Here is a 21,357-nt window from a genome sequence, read left to right as displayed (position 1 = left end):
TAAAATTAGCATAAATGTGCCCACCTGCAGTGCCTGCTTGGCAGCCTCAGCACCAGCCCTCGACTCGAACGTCACGAATCCGACAGGCTGCAGGAAAAAATATAAAAAATCTATCAATAATCGATAATCGATTCTTCGGGATTTGTGTTTGGCGTGTCGATCGTGCGAATCTCGGATGGAGTTATGTGGCCTTGGCCGCGAGTGCACGCTGCTCCCCCCGCTTTACACAATGGACCAGTCCAACGTCAGGCACACTTAATGATTGCCCTGGACTGCTACATTCCCAAATGGGGGTGTTCTACAGGACGTAGCGTGGCCGATATCTTTGATGGCGGATGAGGTGGCGTACAGTGGAATGGACTTGATGGTCGGGTGCGGATTCGTCTGATTGGGTGACAGTTGATTGGCGAGGTGCACTGTGTCATCTCACAGGCTGACTTTGGCACTGCTGATTATATCGTGCTGATTTTGACCTACAGTTTACGCAGAAGGCGGCCATTTTGTTGTCCTTGGAGTGACCTTGGAGCTGTGATAGTCGATATTTACTTGTGTGGGGTGGGACAAGGAAAACCTGACCAGCATGCTCATATATGTAGTTTTTAAGGACACTTTTATGCACTGTTTACAGGACTGGCATGTTGGGGTGCAAACTTGTCCATTTTCTGCAGGATTTGGGCGTGTTTTTGGGGCTATACTGACTGTGATACACGTACACATACACTTTGTGTTTGCTACCATCCAACCTGTCTGATACTAAAGGGAATATGGTTTGAGTTCGAACAAAGAAAAGCCAAGAGACAGCAAGAAAAGAAGAGCAGGACCAAGAAGACCTTGCTTTTGTACAAGAACTCTTTTTTAAGATCATTATAAAGTTACTTCTTTCAAACAGGCAAAGACTCAAAGTTTTTTTTTCCTTGCCAATGAATATTTTCTTTCATTTCCAAAGAATCAGAACAGTTTTTAAGTAATACAAGTACATGTAGTATTTCCCTTACATCAGAAAGACAAGAAAATGAGACTTTGTTTTCCACAAGAAGTAAGATTACAATTCTGTTTCAAAGAGACAAAAATACCTTTTTTGTTTCCAAAGAAAACAGATTTATTATTTCCTATCAGACAGATTGGAAGGCAACACAATGACACTTGTGATGGGGGAGGGGGGCAACCTTAGCCCCGTTTCGCTGGGTGACTTTTCAGTGTATCCACATGTCCATGAGGTGGCTACGTTTGGGGGAGGGTGGTTTGTACAACATGGCATGGGTGACGGTTGTTCGGTGGTCGTCTCTTGGTTGGAGCCATGGAGGGAGGAAGGAAAGAAACTTTTGCTCTAGTAAGCCTTTGTTTTTGCCATTTTGGTTGATTGAAATGTCAGAAATGTTCTAAACATATCATTTTAACTTTAATGTGACACAACATGCAGGAATAATCAAATTTTTCAGAAGTACATTACACTCTGTCCTTGGTGCTGAAACTGAGGTAAACCAAAGCCATAGATTTCCATTAAATCCCATGCTACTAAACACAAGATCACAAATACACATGTATTCTAAATGATTTCTTCTCAATGGTCACCACATAGCCAGAAGAGTAGACAAGGTTATAGATTCCTTTCCTAACATAATCTTCATTCACTGTCATGTTGCTAATTTTTAGGGTGTACACTAAGTCATCATGTGAAAACATTTCAAACATCTGACCCTCTATGTTTCAAAATACCTGTTTTTCTCTATGTATGGTCACATTTAGAAAGGACTGCTTGGTGGTTCAGATTGTTTTCTTTCTTTAGAAAGTTATTGTGCATTTCAAAGTATCTGATGCTGCCATGTTGGATCCGTTTAACCAACCAAGATGGCGTCACACACAAACACCCTGTTTGACCTTCATTTGACCTTCATTTGACCCCCATGGCTCCAACTCCGAGACAAAATGGTGGCGGGCGCGGTGTTCCTTCTAGTTGTCTCCCATGAGCCTTTGGGTGCAAGGTGTTGGATGACAAAGACTTGATGAGAATTAACTCTTTAAGCAAACCTCGTTAACTTTTAACGAATCCGGCTGGAAGTACGGAACATCCTGCTCTCCGCTTGTGGAGGAAAAATCTCGTTATTTTTCATCAATCTTAAAACTAGAAATACAATAATTTCTAAATTGCAATGAGTGTCATCTTTTAGTGAATTTCCTGTGCTTCAAAATTTCCCCCCAAAACTGCTTGTAAGCCCCCTAGCAGCTATGATGTGTACTGCAACAGTTGTGTGAAAGTGCCCTTCTTACCTCGTCTTTTAAAATTATTCTACAAAAAGGTCTCAAAACTGTTTTCTTCAAATAAATCTAAGAGAAAATGGCTTAAAGCAGTTTTGGGGGGAAATCTCTTTGTCGAATGTCGACTACAACGTTGTAAAGATAGTTAGGTGCATCAATGATGATTCTGAAAAAGGAAAAATTTTCAAGATCTTTAAAACTTTATCCCGCTCAAGAAAGAGCTTAATATGTAATTCTTAGCAAAACTGGTTGAATTAAGAAATGAGCAGTTTGATTATCAGCCCAAGATGCTGCCAAAAATAGGCATGGAACTACGGCAACGTCAGTCTATTCCTTCCCCATAAAAAACTAATTAATTCTCTGAGAAACCAAAGCTAGAGGCAAGAGAAAATACGACATCTACAATCCATTCCTTGGAATGGGCCCACCAAACCCCAGATCCCCTATAGTTAGGGTATAACTCACAAGGGAAGGTACTGTAATTCACTTTATGTTCACGGTATCAAAAGTTCACGGTCTGAGAATGGACATGTTCACAGAATTTAATGTATTCACTGTGGTGACAGGTGCAGGAAAGAAAAAGTCCAGGAATTATTTGTTAACTGTAATGATAAGTTCATGGTACAGAAGTGACAGTGAAAACAGTGAACAGTGAAAAAATCAGGAATTACAGTATTATAACTGCAATTCAATTTTGCTCCTGCTTGCTTTAGTATCAATTTCCCCATGCCTATAATAATAATGCCCCATTGAAACAGACAGCAACATTTTTCATGTTCTCTCTGTGTTGTTTGATGTGTATCTTGGCAAAGGGTTGAGAAAGTAAGAGGTGGAAGAAATTTGTGTCTGGCCTAGTTCTGTAGGAAAATAAAAGTCAATCTTGTCATCTTGTGGAAATAAGAATCGAACATCTACCTTATTGTACTGCCAAACTGCCTTAGATGACCACTCAAGGGACTGATAAAATCTGGTCTATGTGGACAGGTGGTCACTATACATGTAGACAGGGTTCTTAATGTTTGTGTCAATGGGGAAAATTATCTGAGAGGACAAACAAAAAGTACTTTGAAACTGGACAATCTGCACTAATATCTAGAGCATGTTAGCACAGTAACAACCATCCGATTTTCAAGGATTTTGCCAATTAAAATTTTTAAAAATACATGTATGCAGCACAAACTGAAGAGAACTGAGGTTTTGTTTTCTGAAAATATAAAATTTGTCTTCAGTGCAGTTAGACATCAGAAAAAACCTGCACAGTTCCAATTTCACCTGCACTAACCTAACTGAGTGTGTATTTAAATCAAGGGTGAACAAATATCTGACCACGCAGTCATCACTGTAACCCAAAACATGTAAGTGGCTCTCACGAGCCTTGTTTTGAGGTGAATTCTGAAGTAAATAAAAAAAAAATTCTGAAGTAAATAATGTAGAGCCCTGAGAAGTAAAGACATTCCAAATGATTCTCTGAGTTCCAATTTTACCTAGTACACTAACTACGGTGTGTATAATAAAAGTGGTGTATTTCAAGCCCTTACAAACTAAGATTTTCCAGATAATTCTCATCCCTACAGGCTTTTACACTTCCTTCACTTTCATCAGATGAGAACAGCCCCACAGATCATTTCTTCTCTTCTAAGAATCAATAAAACTCCTTAGGAGAAGAGCAACGGCTCAATATCTCTCCTCTTCAATCAATGAAGAAACGGCCCACACGAACAGGAATCAAATCACACAAATATTCATAGCTTTTCAATGTGCCAATTTGGGGAGAGTTTTGAAGAGTGAATGTGGCTACTGATTCACTCACATGCATTTTTACCACTAGTAGTGCTACAGTGTAGGTACATGTAAAAAGAACTTTTTAACCTTTTTTCTAATATTTGGCCTTTTTTTCTTTAGTTTATAAATTTGCGTGGGAACCCAAAGACTGGAGACCTTTTTCCCAAACACATCAGACTCATTTTGATATCATTTTCAATTCATATCCACACTTAGAAAACAATCAATTTATATTCACACATCTGACAACCTTCTTGTTCACTTTTTGGCTTTTTTTTCTTTATAAAATTGACATGGGAAAGCCAAGCCTGAAGACCTTTTCCCCTGAACACATCAGTCTCATTTTCCGAGCCCCAGGAGTAAATAAGCGCGGGAATTACCGCCCGATCCGGTAAGCGACTCGGATCAGAACCGGGGGAAATGGAAGACCGACTGTGAATACAGAAGTACCATTGGGCCAGCTCCCTTTCCTTCCTCTTCTCATTTAATCAATTTTAGCAGGGCACAGAAAACAAAATAAACTGTTTTTCATCATATATGAGATAAAGAGTTAGTGGAACTTGTAAAATTGAATAAAATTACAGAAGTACCATTGAGCCGGCTTTCCTTTCCTTTTCTCATTTAATCAATTTTAGCAGGGCATGGAAAACAAAATAACCTGTCTTACATCATGTACAAAAGAGTGGTGAAACTTGTAAACTTGCTTGCTCACTGATGCAAAATAACTCGTATTCCAACACGAAAAAAACTGAAATGACTTTAACATCAGCACCTATCCAATTTTTAGGTGGTTTAGGCTACTTCAACAAAATTTCTTGTTTCTCAGACAAAAACTACAAAAGATGAATTTCAAATGAGTCTCTAATCATATCCTACTACATGTAGATACAGGTGCATTAAATTTTGCTTGAAACCAAATGTTTTAGTAACTGTGGTAACTTTTGCAAAGAATGAGAAACAAGAAATATTGCTGCTGTAGCTCTACAAAATACAACTTTCCACAACAAGAATAAAACATTTATCCTCCACCACTTCTCCTATTCATAACCCAACCCGTGATATTAAGTTTGCAATATTATTAAGTCGTGACATTCAACCCAAATTTGGTGAACTTTGCGGTGCCAAAAAATCACCCCAAATTAGTCAGTAATTTTCGTTTCTCGTGCAATTTGTGAAGAAATCACACCAGAGGACGACTGGTAATTAGTGCCCGAATCACATTGGTAGTGCGCTGTGATGGGCCCCAGGCGGGTGCCCGGTGTTATCAGGATATGGTGCCTGATTGTTTAGACTGGCAAGATAAACAGGCACTTACTGAAGTGGCTTTCCCTCCCTGATCGCATGTAAAAAGGACGTAAACAGGAACAAATGGTTAGATATGGGATGGTATGTCATAACAATGTAAGTACAATGTTTACACTAACTTACATACCATATATTCTGTATCTAAAGTTTAACATATTCTGTGGGAAAAGGACTGATATTAGTACATGTAAAACATCATCACAGGTACATTTAGTGTAACTATAAGTATAATATTATATTATTGACATAAACATTTCTTGGTAAGTCTTACCTGAATCAGTTTTGAAACCTTAACACTAACTTGTTCTTCTCCTTCTCTTAATCTTTCTTAAGATTGACACTTTTCAAAGTTTAAAGTAAAATGATATCAGATGCATATGAAGTTGCTTTCAGTTAGTAAACTTTAAAATAGTGTTCATAATCCATTTTACATGCTAGCCATGTAAACCTGTCATATTTCCAAAAAAAACTTTGTTTGAAAAAGTTTTAATCATTGAAAAGTTCTGCTGCACTATGGGAAACTTTGTTTAATCGGTGCAAAGCACTCTGGGTAGGTCACACAAAGTTCAGGCAACCCAGTAAGGCTCCATGAAAAATGTCACATCTTTAACTTGGAAAGTATTTCCCTCCAGAAAAGTAGCAGGGGCACCTTGGGAAACTTTGTTTAATCGGTGAAAAGGACTCTGGGTAGGTCAGACAAAGTTCATGCGACCCAGTAAGGTTCCGCGAAAAATGTCACATCTTAAACCTGGAAAATATTTCCTTCCAGAAATCTGAGGAATTTCCTTATTGAAGCCTGCGAAATCATCAAGGACTAATTGCCAGAAACATGGTCTTGGTTGCCATGGTGATGACAGTATTGTGTTACAGACGGGGCACAGGTGACGGCAGTTCTGAAGGTCAAACGTCCTAAAGGTCGTCATGGTTGTAAGGATCAAGACTTTCTCAAGATCGAATGTCACAATCTTGGAGAGGATGGATGTGAGTTTCAAGGAGGGGAAATTGCAGCTTCTTGCTTTCTTGACAAGTCACTGACAGATGAAGAGATATTAGACAATACACTGAAAAAGCAGTTACTCAAGCAACTGGATATGATTTTGGAAACGGTCAGACGTTTCAGGTAGCATCCACTACCTTTCATCAGTGACAGTGGAGAGTTGTCAGGAAAGCAGGTTTATAAGTACGAACTATAATATTTAATTGATATGCAAATAAGTGAAAACAAATTTTTGAAAGTCTTTGGAAAGGAAACAAAAGTTAGACAAAAGACTATATGAAAAAATTTTCTAGAAGCCCTCATGACAAAAATGACTAAAAAACTTCATACAATTCACTATTGGATGAAAAATTCATAGTTTACCAATCTAGTCATTTTCAATTGATAACTTTATTGATAATTTTACATCCAAATCAACCAAATCAACTTTCTTACCAAATCACAAACACAAAATTAACATGTTAAATCAATTCTTTCTAGACTTGTTAACTGACTTTTGGTTTTTCAATTATCAAACTGTTTCCTTCATCAAAAGAAAAAAAACACATCTGCTCAGGTTCAGCTGCACCCACCTAAAACCAAACGATATCAGATGAAAAACATGTTTTGAATATTTTCCTGGCACGTATTTTGACTGACCGACAGTTCGGAGGAAACACTTTTGGTTTTTCAGTTTTATTTTAAACTGTTTCCTTCAGCAAAAGAATAAAAAACCATCTGCTCAGGTTCAGCTGCACCCATGTGAAACCAAACGATATCAAAAACATGTTTTGAATATTTTCCTGGCACGTATTTTGACATCTTGACAGTTTGGAGGAAACAAGCCTTCAGACCTGTCCATCGGTTATGATTATATATGAACATATAAGGACTACAGGAAATGTTTTTCATCGGGGAAAAGGTCAATGTCTAAAAACAACTGGTCCGTTTACAGGTTGTGCGTACTTAAGGAATTCTTGTGTGAAGGGCGCGACTTAAGAGTCTGTAGCTGCGACCTTTCTCAGGGTTCAAGAAGCAAGGGAAGGTCACAATAAGGAACATGATGAAGATGAAATAATCTTCATCTTTAAGAGGATCTTATAAATAAGATGCTCAACCGATATGAAGTCTTTAGGGCTAAGAAACAAATGTTGTGTTTCCTGTTTCAGTACTTAAAAAAATTAGGGTCAGTAGGTAGGGATTTTGCTCTTCTTTCATCCAACTTTAATAATCAGATACAACACTAAAATAATGGCTTTAGACCCTCACAAGTACATGTAGGTTGTGAACAATCGAAAGTGGCTTCTGTCTAATTTTGAAATTAAACAAAATGTCATATTCTTTTTCCATTTCTGACAGAAGTTAAAGGCAATGATCTAGTCTAAACCCTAAATGCTTTTTTGCCTTGTAGCATGTTGCCTTCCTTGATCTGACTTTAGAATCAGATACAACATTGTAATAACAGCTTTAGACCCTCCTAAGAAGCTTGTGAACAACGCAAAGTGGCTTACGTCTAAACGTGTGTAAAAACGAAGCAGCTTTGTCTGAGTTTAAACCATCCGGAAACATGAGCACATCCGGCTAGTGCAGAAGGAAACAGAACCCAATGTAGCGAATAAGAGGATCAAAGGTTTAGCTACTTTAGAATCCGCCACAATCCGCTTATGTTACAACAAATCGGATTAAGGATCGCTACAGTAAACGATCCGGGATTGTCTGACTGAGGTTTGATTGCTTTGGGCATATGGTAGACGGTCTTAGGATGTACACTGAATGATTTTGATCTGATCTGCTCAAAAATTCTGTCAACGTCTTTTCAGAATTTCTGTAAGTTGGCAAAGTAAACTGTCTTGGACAGTAGAAATTGTAGCTTCTTGACATACAGAAATATGAAGACTTAAAATTCATGCCATTGGCCATCCTGTATGAAAAATCCAATACAAACACAAGAACAAAAAAAATCTGTCTTGGACAGTTACTGTATAGAAGTTGCAGCCTCTTGATATACAGAGAGAGGTGAAAACGTTTTTGCCATCCTGTTGATTTTGTAGGAAAATTCAAATACCGGTAAAAATAACAAAAAAAACTCTGAGAGAGCAGTAACTTGTGCTCATAGTCATAAGAACAACATTTTACCATTTGAAACGTGAAATATTGAGGACTGCTGACACACAATAACTGTATTAGTAGGAAGCAGTTTTTATTGTTTGGTCTCATTTGGGGAAAATCAAGTCAGTTTACAACACCTTAAACTTATATTAAGTGCATCCGTGTGTGAAAGTACTGCTTTTTATGGGGCGCAAATCAGACTCCAAATATTCCAGACACTGTCAAATAAAGTCATAAAGATTTCACGTTGGTTGAGTATCATATTTATAAGAGAACCACACTTGTTCAGGGTAGGAAACACACATCTGCATTTTGCAGAGACATACAGCATTTAGGGTTTAGGGAGTGTATAGGATTTAGTAGAAACATCAAATTTGCTCAACAAATGTAATGATGTACAGTATTTAAAAGATACATTTTTCTTGCTAACTCAAAAAGTAATTTGAGAGTGACAGCAAGTTGTGAGAGGTAGCCATTTGGCTATAATTTCTCCATTAGTTATGGGGTTATAGGCAATAGAAGGTTAAATTGTATCCCGTCCCTTTGAGTTTTACACCTATTCCCCACCAAACGCTCACAATACAATGTACATTCTGTATAATTTCACATTGCCCCAGACTTAAGTATTCATCTGGTAACGTTATCCATACGTCAGCAGTCCCTACAGTCACATCATCTCTACTTAGAGTTCAAGTTTACTACCAATAAACCAGACATTCATCATCGCTGCGGATACGGTTACCATGGTGACGGATTTACCCACCTGTTTTGTGGTGACCTTGAGAAGTGACCCCTCGTAGCCCTGCAGAACAAAATGGCGGAAGATTAATGGTGGGTCATTCAGACTTGCCGAAGGGCAGAGGACACGATTAGGGCAATGAACACAAAATATCCATCACAAAGTCTCAGTTTTGGCAATGAACACAAAAAATCTATTGTGTTTCTAACATCTGACTCTTGCCAACATTCTGAGGGCTCAAAATACATTTTTCACTCTAAATTACCTGGACTAGACAATATCTACCAAGTTTTACCCCCACTCAAAAGTTAGGAAATATGGATCATACTAAAAACTCTAAAAACAATGTCTCACAAAAGAACAGGATTTTGGCAGTGAACACAAAAAATCCATAACATTTCCAACATTTGACTCTTGCCAATATTCTTAAAAAGGTCTCAAAATACTTTTTTTCTTGAAAATTAGGGCAATGCACACAAAATATCCATCACAATGTCTCACAAGAACACAATTTTGGCGATGAACACAAAAAATCCATCATGTTTCTAACATTTGAGTCTTGCCAAAATTCTTTAAGAGGGCTGGAAATTTTGTTTTAATTCATCACAATGTCTCACAAGAATGCAGTTTTGGCAATGAAATTAAAAGTGGTGGAAGATTAATGATGGGGCATTCAGGCTTGCCGAAGGGCAGAGGACATGATTTTGGCAATGAACACAAAAAATTCATCATGTTTCTAACATTTGACTCCTGCCAAGATTCTTGACTCTTACCAGGGCTTAAAATACATTTTTCTGCATACCTGCACCAGTGCAGGTAACTTTGGAAATAACCTGCACCACTCAGAATTTGGGAAGAATGGATCATTCTAAAAACTGTTCACAAACCACTGCTATTACTTCTTTTGAACTTCATAGGTGATAACAGCAATTTGACAAGTTAGGTGCAGGTTAGGTGCAGATAGACATCAGAAGTTGCCTGCTCTAAGTTTAACATGCATATACAGGTGGTATTTCCAGCCCTACTGATAATGTGACTTGGGCAATGCACACAAAAAATCCATCAAAATCCCAGCGTTTGACTCTTGCCAACATTCTTACTGCCACACAAAGTTGATTTTACCGACAACATCTGGCCCAGTACATGAGGTTATGGGTCCAGGCCCTTTCTCATTGAATTGTACAGAATTCCGGTAACAGAGGTTACAACATTGATCTGACGTTTTTAGCTTCAGCTTTTAGGAGCAAGTCGTTATGAAAGTTTATTGCAAATTCATGCCCAAGGCCAAAAATAAACAGTAAAAAAATAATGCTACTTTAGATATACATTTGTAGTTATTTGTAGTTATGAGTACGGACATTAAAAACTGGGCAGCTGTCTTATACCAGGTGAAGTTTGTAGTATATTTACCATGAAACATAGTAGTGTAGTAGTGGGAAAGTAAAGAAAGCAATGATGTGATTTAGCTCATATCTAGTCGTAAAGAGCGACAGCACACTTGGATGAGGTTAGGGTTACAATCCTACCGATTGTATAAAATGACGTCAACTGGTAAAAAGTCGGATAACTAAAGCTGCTCAAGGTTAGAAGGGTTAGGTGGAGTAAAGGATGAGTTTCATAGACACATTGGGCTGTAATATCTTATCATTTTGGTTTTCTGGCATGTTAGCACAAAAATACAAGTAGCAGGAAAATATGACAAAAGGGGCTGGGATGAAATTTGGTTATATTCAATCACTGAAACTGACTGAAACTAGGAAGAAAAAGATTTTTCTCAACTCTTGGGGGCAAAATATGACCATTTTTGAGTTGATTCGGAACAAGAATCTTTTTTTTTGTGTGCAAATCAGAAAAAAATAAAGAGGCAAATCCGAGAACCAACAAATTAAATTGGTATGGCCCAAAGTACAAACTTTGTGTTCATGTTCATGTTCCTGTTTGGCAATTTTGTATGTCTAAAGTTTGACCATGGGTTCAAGTTCATTCCATTGATTCTCAGCTGACTTTGACCTTTCTGACCTTCACGTCTGCAGGTTGTTTATGATTTTGACCTTGCCCTGCAGATGAAGTATTCTGTCTGTTATTCCATGTAAGACACGACCTCTACAGACACGCAGGGTGTGATCGACCTTCAAACAGAGCAATCAAGGTCAACAAAGGTCAATCCGAATATCCTTCCCTGCATTTACGACCTTGATTAGCTGTATCTTTGACCTTCAGGAAATCTGCAGGATTGACCTCGCGCCTGCAAGATACGAAAGGTCGCGCCATCATGGCCGCCAAGACGCCTTAGGTCAGCCATTACGTTGCCAAATGATGGCCCAAGACTTGGAATTGCCTGTTAAGGACGGCAAGTTATGGTCAACATCTGGGGGCAACAGATATTATAGTACTAGCAAGGTTTTATGTTTGTGTTATGTGCATATCAGTCGCAGAAATTATAGTTTACTAGTAAGGTTTTATGTCAGGGGTCTCCAGAAATTCTGAGGGGAGAGGTGCTCCCTAATCGGTTGATGAAAAATCAGCAAATTTTCATGTAAATACTAAAAAAAAACCTAAATTTGAACATTTTGGAACTGGTTCTAGGGTTTTGGGAAGAGGGGGAGCACCCTTGCTTCATTGCTTGGTGAATATAAAGTGATTTACAGTATGCCTGTAGTTTTGGTATGGTCCAGACAGATACATTGTAAGACCACGTAATTAAGTTTGTGTGGAGGAAAATAATGAAGAGACAATAAACTGATGTCTGATTTCTGAAATTACGTTCCCAAAGGCACAGAAGCATTGTATATTCAAGATACATTTTATCAGCGTGACTAGATTAAACTTCCATTATAATTCTCTAGCTCAAGTCTTCATTATTCTTTTTGTTTCTTCATTAATTATATTGAAGTCCCATGGCACTAAGCCAGTAAAGCTATCTGTCGCTAAAAATAGCGAACCCTTTGGCAACAAAGAACAATTAGTTCGATATGAAAACTAACGAGGGCTTAGCGGATTAATTATTCTTAATTAACGTTGAGTCGTTATCCTAATTGTAGATTGAGTAAGACAAGTCTTCGTTATCGGGAATCTTTCTAACTTGATTTGAATTTCTAGAAAAACATCCCTATTGCTGAAGTGGATTGGTCTACTTCCAACTGGAGTAATCTGGACTAAACCAAACAAGGTAGCAATAAAGGGGGTAAACATGTCAAATTCTTGTAATACAGTCAAACTTGTTACCATGTAGTACTTGAATATCAGGAAAACTTGATACCGACTTGTTTTCTAGATTGAAATCATACAAACAAACCATTTTTCTATCAGTAAACTAGCATGTCCAGAAGTTGTTATATCAAAACCGGAAGTTCAGCACCAAGGACAGGAGCCAGGTAGTCCAAAATCTAATGTTTTGTTTGATAGTGAACTAAAGTCCAACTCATTGTCATCAATATAGCAGAAAATAATTGTCTCCCCAGTCCTTGTGCATTGATTTTGTTATATTTTACTATTTCCAACTCATCTTGAGTCAATTGGAGGTAAAAGTACTAGTACCAAAACTACTATCTCTCCCCCCCCCCTCCCCAAACACACCCCTGGCATTTTGCCTGTGTTTGACAGGTGATCAGTCTGAGTTTGTGCAGTGGGAAAAGGGTTTTCCCAGCCCTTGTCATCCCTCGTTAGAGAGTTCTACTGTCACATGGGCTGGAACAACCACGTTTTCGGTTGTCATCACGAGCAAAACTTGTAGTAGGGACTCTAAAGTATATACAAAAATAATCAAAGTGTAATCTTTCTTGCAGTATTGAATTAGAAGACTTGTATGATAAGACTCGAACAGAGTTTAAGGAAGATAATTTCTTGATCCTTTTTCCAGTGTGCAAAAAAGGACATTTTTGGCTTTCTCACCAGCCAAACTTTGACGAGTTTTACAAAGTATGAGCAAAATCATTGATTCAGAGGTTTATGTTGCAAAATTTGATTGAAGGAAAATACTAAATTCAAGTAAAAGAATCTCTATTTTTGCTGCCTCAGCATACTTGGCATAGCTGCATTGAAAATAGTTTTGGGAAAGATGACGTCTCTACACAAGAAAACTGCTACACAAGCAAGCTTCAGTTACAGTTTTCATGTGTAAATATAGCCCAGAAAGAGAATTATTTCCTGCCGTATTGCTGGTAACAACTCTGACTCCACACCTGGGCTAGATGCCAGCAGAGCTGACAGGACTGTATCCTCATATAATGGAGACAGAGCACCACCAGGCAACAGCAATGCAGTTCTGTGTTTTACAGATATTTTGAAGTAAACTTTCAGCAAAAAAAAAATCATCAATCTTACTACATCCACTCCCTGAAACTGTAAGTGCCAAGGCTTTCCCCTCAGAACACCAAAAAAAACAAGCAACTGGATATAATTTTGGAAACGGTCAGACATTTCAGGTAGTATCCACTAGCTTTTGTCAGTGACACTGGAGAGTTGTCAGAAATGCAGGTTTATAAGTACGATTGATTGATATGCAAATCGGTGAAGACAATTTTTAAAGTCCAAAAGGAAACAAAAGTTAAACAAGTCAAGACAAGGATGATGCAAATTAGTCAAGTAGCTCCTATTGTTTCAGAATAGACTGTTTTTCTCTTCCAAATTAGTACTAGTTTGTTCTAAGAACCGGCAAATTAACCTAGAGTGGCCTAACAAAGACAAAGCACCATCCGCAAACGAGCCTGAAAATTCTCCCTCTCCTGAACACAGTTGTTAACGTGTGGAAATGTCTGACGTGTAACGACTCGATTTGTCTTCATTAAAATTTAAATACGGTGCACTAAAATTACTGCAAGACTTGTTAAGACAAAACACTTGGAGGGGCCACAAAAGGAGTCTTGGAAGAAAGTGGAAGAAGGTTGATTTTTAAGAATATCCTTACTCTTTTCTTTCTTTACTCTTTTCACTTTTTGCGCAAGATTTTTCTCTGTTGGGTAAGTCACAAAAGAAGTATTGGAAGTTGAAGAATGAAAGGTATTAACTCTAATGTCTTCCTTCTAAACAAGATATTCCTTTATTAGACAAAAGATGTCAAAAAATTAAAACTGCACACTCAGATATCATCTGTAACGACCTGATTTGTCTTCATTAAAACTTAAATACGGTGCACTAAAATTACTGGCAAGACTTGTTAAGACAAAACACTTACTGTAGCCACAAAAGGAGTCTTAGAAGAAAATTGAAGAAGTTCTCCTTCCCCTCTTGAAAACTGAACACTCAGGTGTCATCTGTAATGACCTGATTTGTCTTCATTAAAATTTAAATACGGTGCACTAAAATTACTGGCAAGACTTGTTACGACACACATTTGCAGGGGCCACAACAGGAGTCTTGGAAGAAAGTGGAAGAAGGTTGATTCTTAAGAATATTCTTGTTCCCTTCTTTTGAGCACTTGAGCAAGATTTTGGAAGGATACTTTCACTCTAATGTATTGCATCTAAACTCACTAAAATTACTGGCAAGACTTGTTAAGACACACATCTAGAGGGGCCGCAAAAGGAGTCTTGGAATTTGAAGAAAGAAAGGTGAGGAAGGTAGATTTTTAAGAATATCTTTGCTCTTTTCTTTTGACCAAGATTTTTCTGTTGAGAAGGCCATAAAAGGAGTCTTAGAAGTTGAAGAAAGTTGAGGAAGGTATTTTTCTCACAAGATTTTCCTTTATTCTAAAATTTCAAAGAATGAAGAACTCAGCATCAGATGTCATCCTTAAAATCCTATTTGTGTGTTCTTTTTTTAAACATATTTTTTACAAATATGTTTTTGCAGGAACAGTTGAACATTGCTAGACCGGAAAATAAACAAAACAAAAACAAATAAATGATCCATCTCACCTTGTATGCCCTGAAGAGTAGGTACAGCTCCCTGGGCTTAGCATCCATAGGCAGCCCGCTCACAAATAATGTCCTCACCTAAACAAACAAACAAACAAACAATTAGGTAAATAATCACTGTGGTAACAACTTGAGTAACACAACAATCTGCATGGAAATGTGACAATAACTCAGTCTCTTTAAACAATACATCTAATATTGCAAAGCAGTGCAATTCACATATTACACAATGTCAATATGCAATATCATACAATGGAACATTATTTTGAGACATATCTGAAAACAAATTTGACGCAAATTTGACTCAAGAATTTCCAGAACCAGTGAACTTCCTTGCTTCAGCCCACCTTTAAAGCCCTAAACAAGATCTTCCCTGGCCTGCGAGTTTTACATCCTAAGTTCAGCCCCTCTGTCAGAATAAAACTGTCTCCAGCTTTTTACTGGGGTTCTGACTTCAGACCTTTTACTGGCTGGGTTTTCATTGAATCAAAATGCATTCATGGGGGGAGGGCGTAAGCACGTCGTGAAGTCATAGCAGTTTAGTTCCTTGGTTCTCAGATATTTTGAGGTGAATATATAGTACAATGTAAGAGGATATCATAAACTTTAAGGGGATATCATTTTAAGATAAAATATAGCTAATAGACATCATATGGCACGTCGGCAGAACGTACTGCGCCTGTGCGAGACCCAGATTTTTCACAGTTTTTGTTGGATGTTTGGTCAACGTTGCCTCAGAATTTTGCCTGTTACAGACATCTTTTCCCACACAACATTTGGAAACTACAGAAGGGATGTTAACCTTAAATGCGTGAATACAACCTAGGTTATTATATGAGACGTTCTGCTGAAGTGCTATGCACAATACATTACGGGTTTTGCGCAGGTGCAGTACGTTCTGCCGACGTGCTAGTATGATGCTACATCATCAGGCTTTGTTTTCAAATTTGCAAAATTCCATGAACCGACCAATAAAATTAGTGTGGCCCAACGTCAGCACTTTCCGGCATTAACTCCGAAGGACGGTCACAAAACCCTCGGCAGCCGGTTACCATGGCAACAGCCTGGCAGGTGAAACCCGAGACGTTTACGACAGCGGGGTGGTAAAATCGCTACTAAAAGCCGGGCGCTTCGCAACAGTTGGGCCTGCCGATTTGTCAATTAACCACCGCGGAGTCGGGAATACTGATTTTGCTAGGGACCTGATTTCTATGCCTGGATTGTAACTACTGGTCCATATGTTTGGCATAATGCCCATATCTTATGTAGTGCTAGAAATACTGGGTGCATATATTTGAATGTAAACTATACAACAAAGAGAGCTGATTTCTATGCCTGTATTGTAAGGCCTAGGAAAACTTAATAATATGTTGTGTTTCCTGTTTCCCAACCGACCCTAGAAAAAACTGCCAACCCTAGCCTTTTTTGTGTGGACCCCTGCAAGGAACACAAATATTTTGAGCTGATCGACCTTTTCTAGCTCCATGATCTGACACCTGAGTGGTGAAACGTTGTACAATCAGTTTTCCAACATTGACATTGAAACTATAAATTCCCAGGCCTAACTAGTGGTCTATAGGTTTGGCATAATGCCCATATCTTCGTGTTAGCAATACTGAGTGTGCACTTTTGTGCTACCAAAATTAGAGTTGTGCATCTAATTTTTGACTATGGCTGCACTAAAGCACCTGAATATTCGTGTGGACCTGATTTCTATGCCTGTATTGTAACTAGTTAGTCTATAGGTTTGGCATAATGCCTGGCACTGGGTGCATTTACATGTATATGGTACTAGTATGCACTATTGTGTTCCAAAAATTATTGTAACGGTTGTGTAGTATATATCTAGTTATTGAATACTACAGTACTAGTATAGTGCACTGTCCACAATAAAAGTCTTTTACTCATTTTAGATAGTCTATAGTATTAGTATAGGTTTGGCATAATGCCCATCTCTCTCAGTATAGCAGTGATGGAAATATTGGGTGTATTTATATATGGTATGCACTTTTGTGCTCCCAACATTGTATCTAGTTATTGAATATGGGTGCAATAAAGGTCTTTTACTCATTCTTCCAAGTCTTATAGTGGCTTTAGTCTTTATTTTTCCTCAGTACTGAGGACAGGTTCAACGAGATCACTGCAAATTTTCATCAAGAACCGAAACAAGTAATCTGATAGGAGTACTAGCTCTTATTTCTAGGAAAATGGTGATCCCTTACAGTCAAACTAGACAGCTTTATACACAAGAGGACAAGACAAGGAGTATTCTAATCTAAGTAAGATTATTCTCCGTTAGACCTGAACACAAATTTGACCCAGATCCAACTCACACAGCAATTTTTCACCACATCGGACTCACACTGTGATTTTTCACACACACACGAGGAAGAGTGGTCTTCTTTTTAAGTAGTGAAACTAGTTTTCTCTATGCACCAAGAGGACACGACAAGCAGTACTGTAAGTGTAAGTCAGATTATTCTCCGTTAGACCTGAACACAAAATTGACCCAGATCGGACTCACACTCTCCACTTCCAAACCTCCAAACATCCTGCCAATTTTTCGCCCCGGTGAATCTTGTTTCCCACGGGAAATTTTAGCCCCGTTATGTTAATCGTGAGCTAATCAGGCGACCAGGATTTGTTTGGGTTTTCAAATTACCAATAAGAAGTTCATTCCAACCTGAACAGGTCGGCCTTTCTTCTGCCGTAATCATACTCTGATGATTTGAAGCCACATTTGTCACATTTGTAGATGGATATTTGATGTGTTATCCAGACCACACAGTATTCTGACTTTATCAATTTGTTTTTTCAATACTAAAATAAAAACAACATAGATTCAGGAGAAATCTCTTGGAAACCCATAGATTTAGCACAAATATATTAACTTAAAGCTTTTTGCTACATTTCTTCCTTACCTCAAAGATTCTTGAAATCTTAACACTGAAAACAATTCTTATCCTTATCTCGAATTGTTTGGGTTTTCAAATTACCAGATAAAGGAGTTCATTCCAACCTGAACAAGTCGGCCTTTCTTCTGTCGTAATCAACCTCTGATGATTTGAAGCCACATTTGTCAAATCAGCAGGTATTAATTTAATGTAGAATCCAGACCACACACACCTTTCCTGACTGAAGTCTTTTTTTCTCCTAATACCATTGATTAAGCTCAAATACTGATACATCAAGAGTGGATATTTGAAGTGTTATTCAGACCACACACCTTATTTTTAAGGCAACAACCATTTTCTTTCTTGCTTCAAACACTTTTTAAGTCCTAACGCTGTAATGAAAATTACGAAATACAATCAGATCAAATCTCTCAATAAATATTTTAACTGGTAGAGGGGATTTAGTGTGCAATCTAGACCACACACAGCAATGATTTTCATTCTTGCTTCAAAGCTACACTTAGTTTTTCAATCCAAACCCTGAATTGAAAATGAAATCAAATCAGGGCAAACCTCTCAAGAAATCTGTTTGGTACCATGTACATGTACAGGCATGTTCAGTTTGTGGTTTTTCTGAACAGGTGAAACTAAATTGATGGACGACATTTTCTCTCATTTGTCATTACTAAAACAAGACCAGATGTCAGATCCTGTATGTATAAATCACAGCCTGGCCTACATCTCCAGATTTATGTTGTGTTTGGCTACTGTACTTTAATTTCATGCCAAATTCCATGCAAAATATTTGGCCCAAAAATGAAGAAATTGAATCCATTTAAAGAAATGGCAGGAGAAGGAGGAAAAGAAGAAAAAACATCAGAGAACACAATGTGTTTTACCAGCACACATAGTGTGTTGAAGCCAGAATCAGGGGAAATGTCTCAAGAAACTCATTTGGCATTTTGTATAGTTTTGTGGAACAGATGAGTAGAACTTGATGTGTGGCTTTTTGCACATTTGTCATCACCAAAACAAGACCAGATGTCAGATCCTGTATGTATAAATCACAGCTTGGCCTATATCTGCAGATTGATGTTGTGTTGGTGAGAACAGGTGAAATATGATGGATGTGATACCAGCTGGTACAGATGGAGAAACACCTGTTCACTCAGAAAAACAGGCCATCAGGTATCCACAGGATGAACTGGAAATACTGTGTTTTTGTCCTCATTATAGTGAAGGACAAACCTTTCTGTTTTTCTATAATTTCACTTCTGACAAAATTCCCAAATTATACATATAGAATACAACACGGTGTATTCCGTATCACCCGAGGTACCAGCCCGACCGCGCGTCGGATTGCCCGACGGCCGAAGGAACGTAATCGCGGCCCAGGTAGGACATAAAGTGACATATTACTGACTGAGTGTGACCAACTCTCACGAAAGGAAATTGAACAGCTATCTGAGTATCATATTCTGTCCTATCTGAGTTTTATCAAACATTTTAAAATGTTTATTTTCCAAGATGCCCAAATTATACAGTGACCCATCAGCATGCAAGTTCATCTCAGTTGATAAGTCAAACCTTAGTGATACATTGCCAGTGACAACATTATATCACAACACACAACTTAACATGAAAGAAAGTTTTGTAACTATCAGTATCAAGCTTTCTGGGTATCTACAAGGGTTTTGATGGTTTCATTGAATGTTTTTTAATGTAAGATACAGTACAGTATATGATTATCAGTTTCAGTATAAATGAAACTTAAAAATGACCCCAAAATTTTCACAGCCAGACGAAAAAATAAAAGAATGTTTGATCAGTCTGACAGAAAAGGACATGCTCCAACATATGACCTTGAGTCAGCCCACAGTCCAAGGTCGTCCCGCAGTCTTCCCACATGGATTATGTCTTATTCTTAAATCTCATTACAATTAGAACTCAGCCCCTCAATCTCAAGAAACTCATTTTCCTCGAGATTAGCGGCTTCTTCTCACAAGGCTTGTTGCCATAGAGACGGACAAGTTACCATGGTTACCTAACAGGTAAAGCCGGCGTGATAATTCGAACATTCCCACTGGGGTAACAGTGTTAGTGAGTCTGAGTTTGTTGCGAAACTGAAGTTGGAATGAAAAAGTCAAGATAAAGAAGTTTGAAAAATGGTATGTTTAAATCAGCTTTAACCCTAAAGCTTTCAAATATGATGCACATACATTGTCTACGATACTTTTTGCCAATAAAATGACAGATTTTGCTAACAGTAGTTGAATAAAGCGAACATTTGCACTGGGGTAACAGTGTTAGCGAGCTTGGGATTGTTGAGAAACTTTAAGTTTAGGTTTAGGGCTTGTTATGTTTACTGGAAAAAGTCAAATTAAGAAGTTCCAAAATGGTAAGTTACATAAAATCAGCCCCAAGCATATCCCTACTGTCTAACTTTTGTCCTGTTTTTGCAGAGTTAAATTTTAAACTTTCCTTCAAACCTTTCGTTCATGACAGTAATTAAATTAGCACCAAGGACAGTCACTATTTGGTATTGTGAGAGCTGAAAAATACAGTTTGAAACACAAAGTCCAATTTTCCCTATTCTAACAACTAAGTATAGAGTTTAATTCTTGTATTTAAAGTCCAATCACTTCCCATTCTTACAACTCAGAGTTAATTTCAATCCTGATTTTCATAGCCTATTTATTTCTTATTGGAACAAGTCCTAGTGTTCCAACTTCAATCATTCCCTATGCTAAGTATAGATTTCAATCTTCTAATTTTTCCCATTCTTACAACTCAGCGATGATTTCAATCCTAATATTCATAGTCTATTTAGTCCTTATTCCAGCAACAACTAGTGTACAAAGTCCAATCAGTCTCTATTCAGTATTCTAACAACTAAGTTTACATTTCAATTCTGATATTCAAAGTCTATTCATTCCCTATTCCAACAGCTCCTAATGGTCAATCATTCCCTATTCTAACCCAAGGTTTCTCACCAGTGTGGATGTGAATAGTAATGACACAAATGTAAATTACTCTCTATTTTCGATGCTCAAACTCAAATTATTCCCAATTCTCCCCAGGGTTTCTCCCCAGTGTGGATGTCCACTTGCCCCATTCCAACACTAGCGCCCTGATGATGTCCCATTGATCACACACACCTCTATATAGAACATCCAATTAACCAGCCGGCAGGCTCGTTATGTCCCACTGAAATGGAAAGTTAACGAGGGCCCGGATCATCCCGTTTACTTTCACTTTCGGCTGGGCTCCGAGGGACACCCCGATCAAATCACGCTAATTTTCACGGCATAATTTGACACCGCGGCTTCATTTTTCTTGTCAGAAATAATTACCCTAAACCAGGTATAGAATTTCAATCATTGGTGTTTTCTTTAACCCCCAGTTTTTGTCATGCTATGGAGGCTTCTTTAGAATTTCAAT

General features: G+C 38.0%; 1 protein-coding gene across 6 annotated transcripts in view; it reads right to left on the bottom strand.

Annotated features, from left to right (window-relative positions):
* LOC109468861 (RNA-binding protein with multiple splicing 2-like) overlaps positions 1 to 21,357 on the bottom strand; it is a 143,118-nt gene that overhangs the window by 22,269 nt on the left and 99,492 nt on the right. For 4 of the 6 annotated variants that reach the window (XR_002140154.1, XM_019767225.1, XM_019767227.1 and 1 more), the window contains 4 exons: positions 15,023 to 15,100; positions 9,192 to 9,230; positions 5,354 to 5,371; positions 25 to 87 (listed from right to left, as the gene is read on the bottom strand). Coding sequence is in view for 5 of the 6 variants with exons in the window: in XM_019767225.1 (XP_019622784.1) it covers positions 25 to 87; positions 5,354 to 5,371; positions 9,192 to 9,230; positions 15,023 to 15,100 (198 nt within the window). In the remaining variant the exon portion in view is untranslated. Of the gene's footprint in view, positions 1 to 24; positions 88 to 2,028; positions 2,081 to 5,353; positions 5,372 to 9,191; positions 9,231 to 15,022; positions 15,101 to 21,357 lie in introns of all 6 variants that reach the window. The other 2 variants (XM_019767228.1, XM_019767226.1) reach the window with 2 other exon arrangements.

This window comes from Branchiostoma belcheri, unplaced genomic scaffold, assembly GCF_001625305.1.
Source record: "Branchiostoma belcheri isolate BF01 breed outbred unplaced genomic scaffold, Haploidv18h27 scaffold2, whole genome shotgun sequence".
Lineage (NCBI taxonomy): Eukaryota > Metazoa > Chordata > Leptocardii > Amphioxiformes > Branchiostomatidae > Branchiostoma > Branchiostoma belcheri.
Note: the sequence above shows the minus strand (reverse complement) of the source record. Positions and strands in the feature narration are given on the sequence as shown.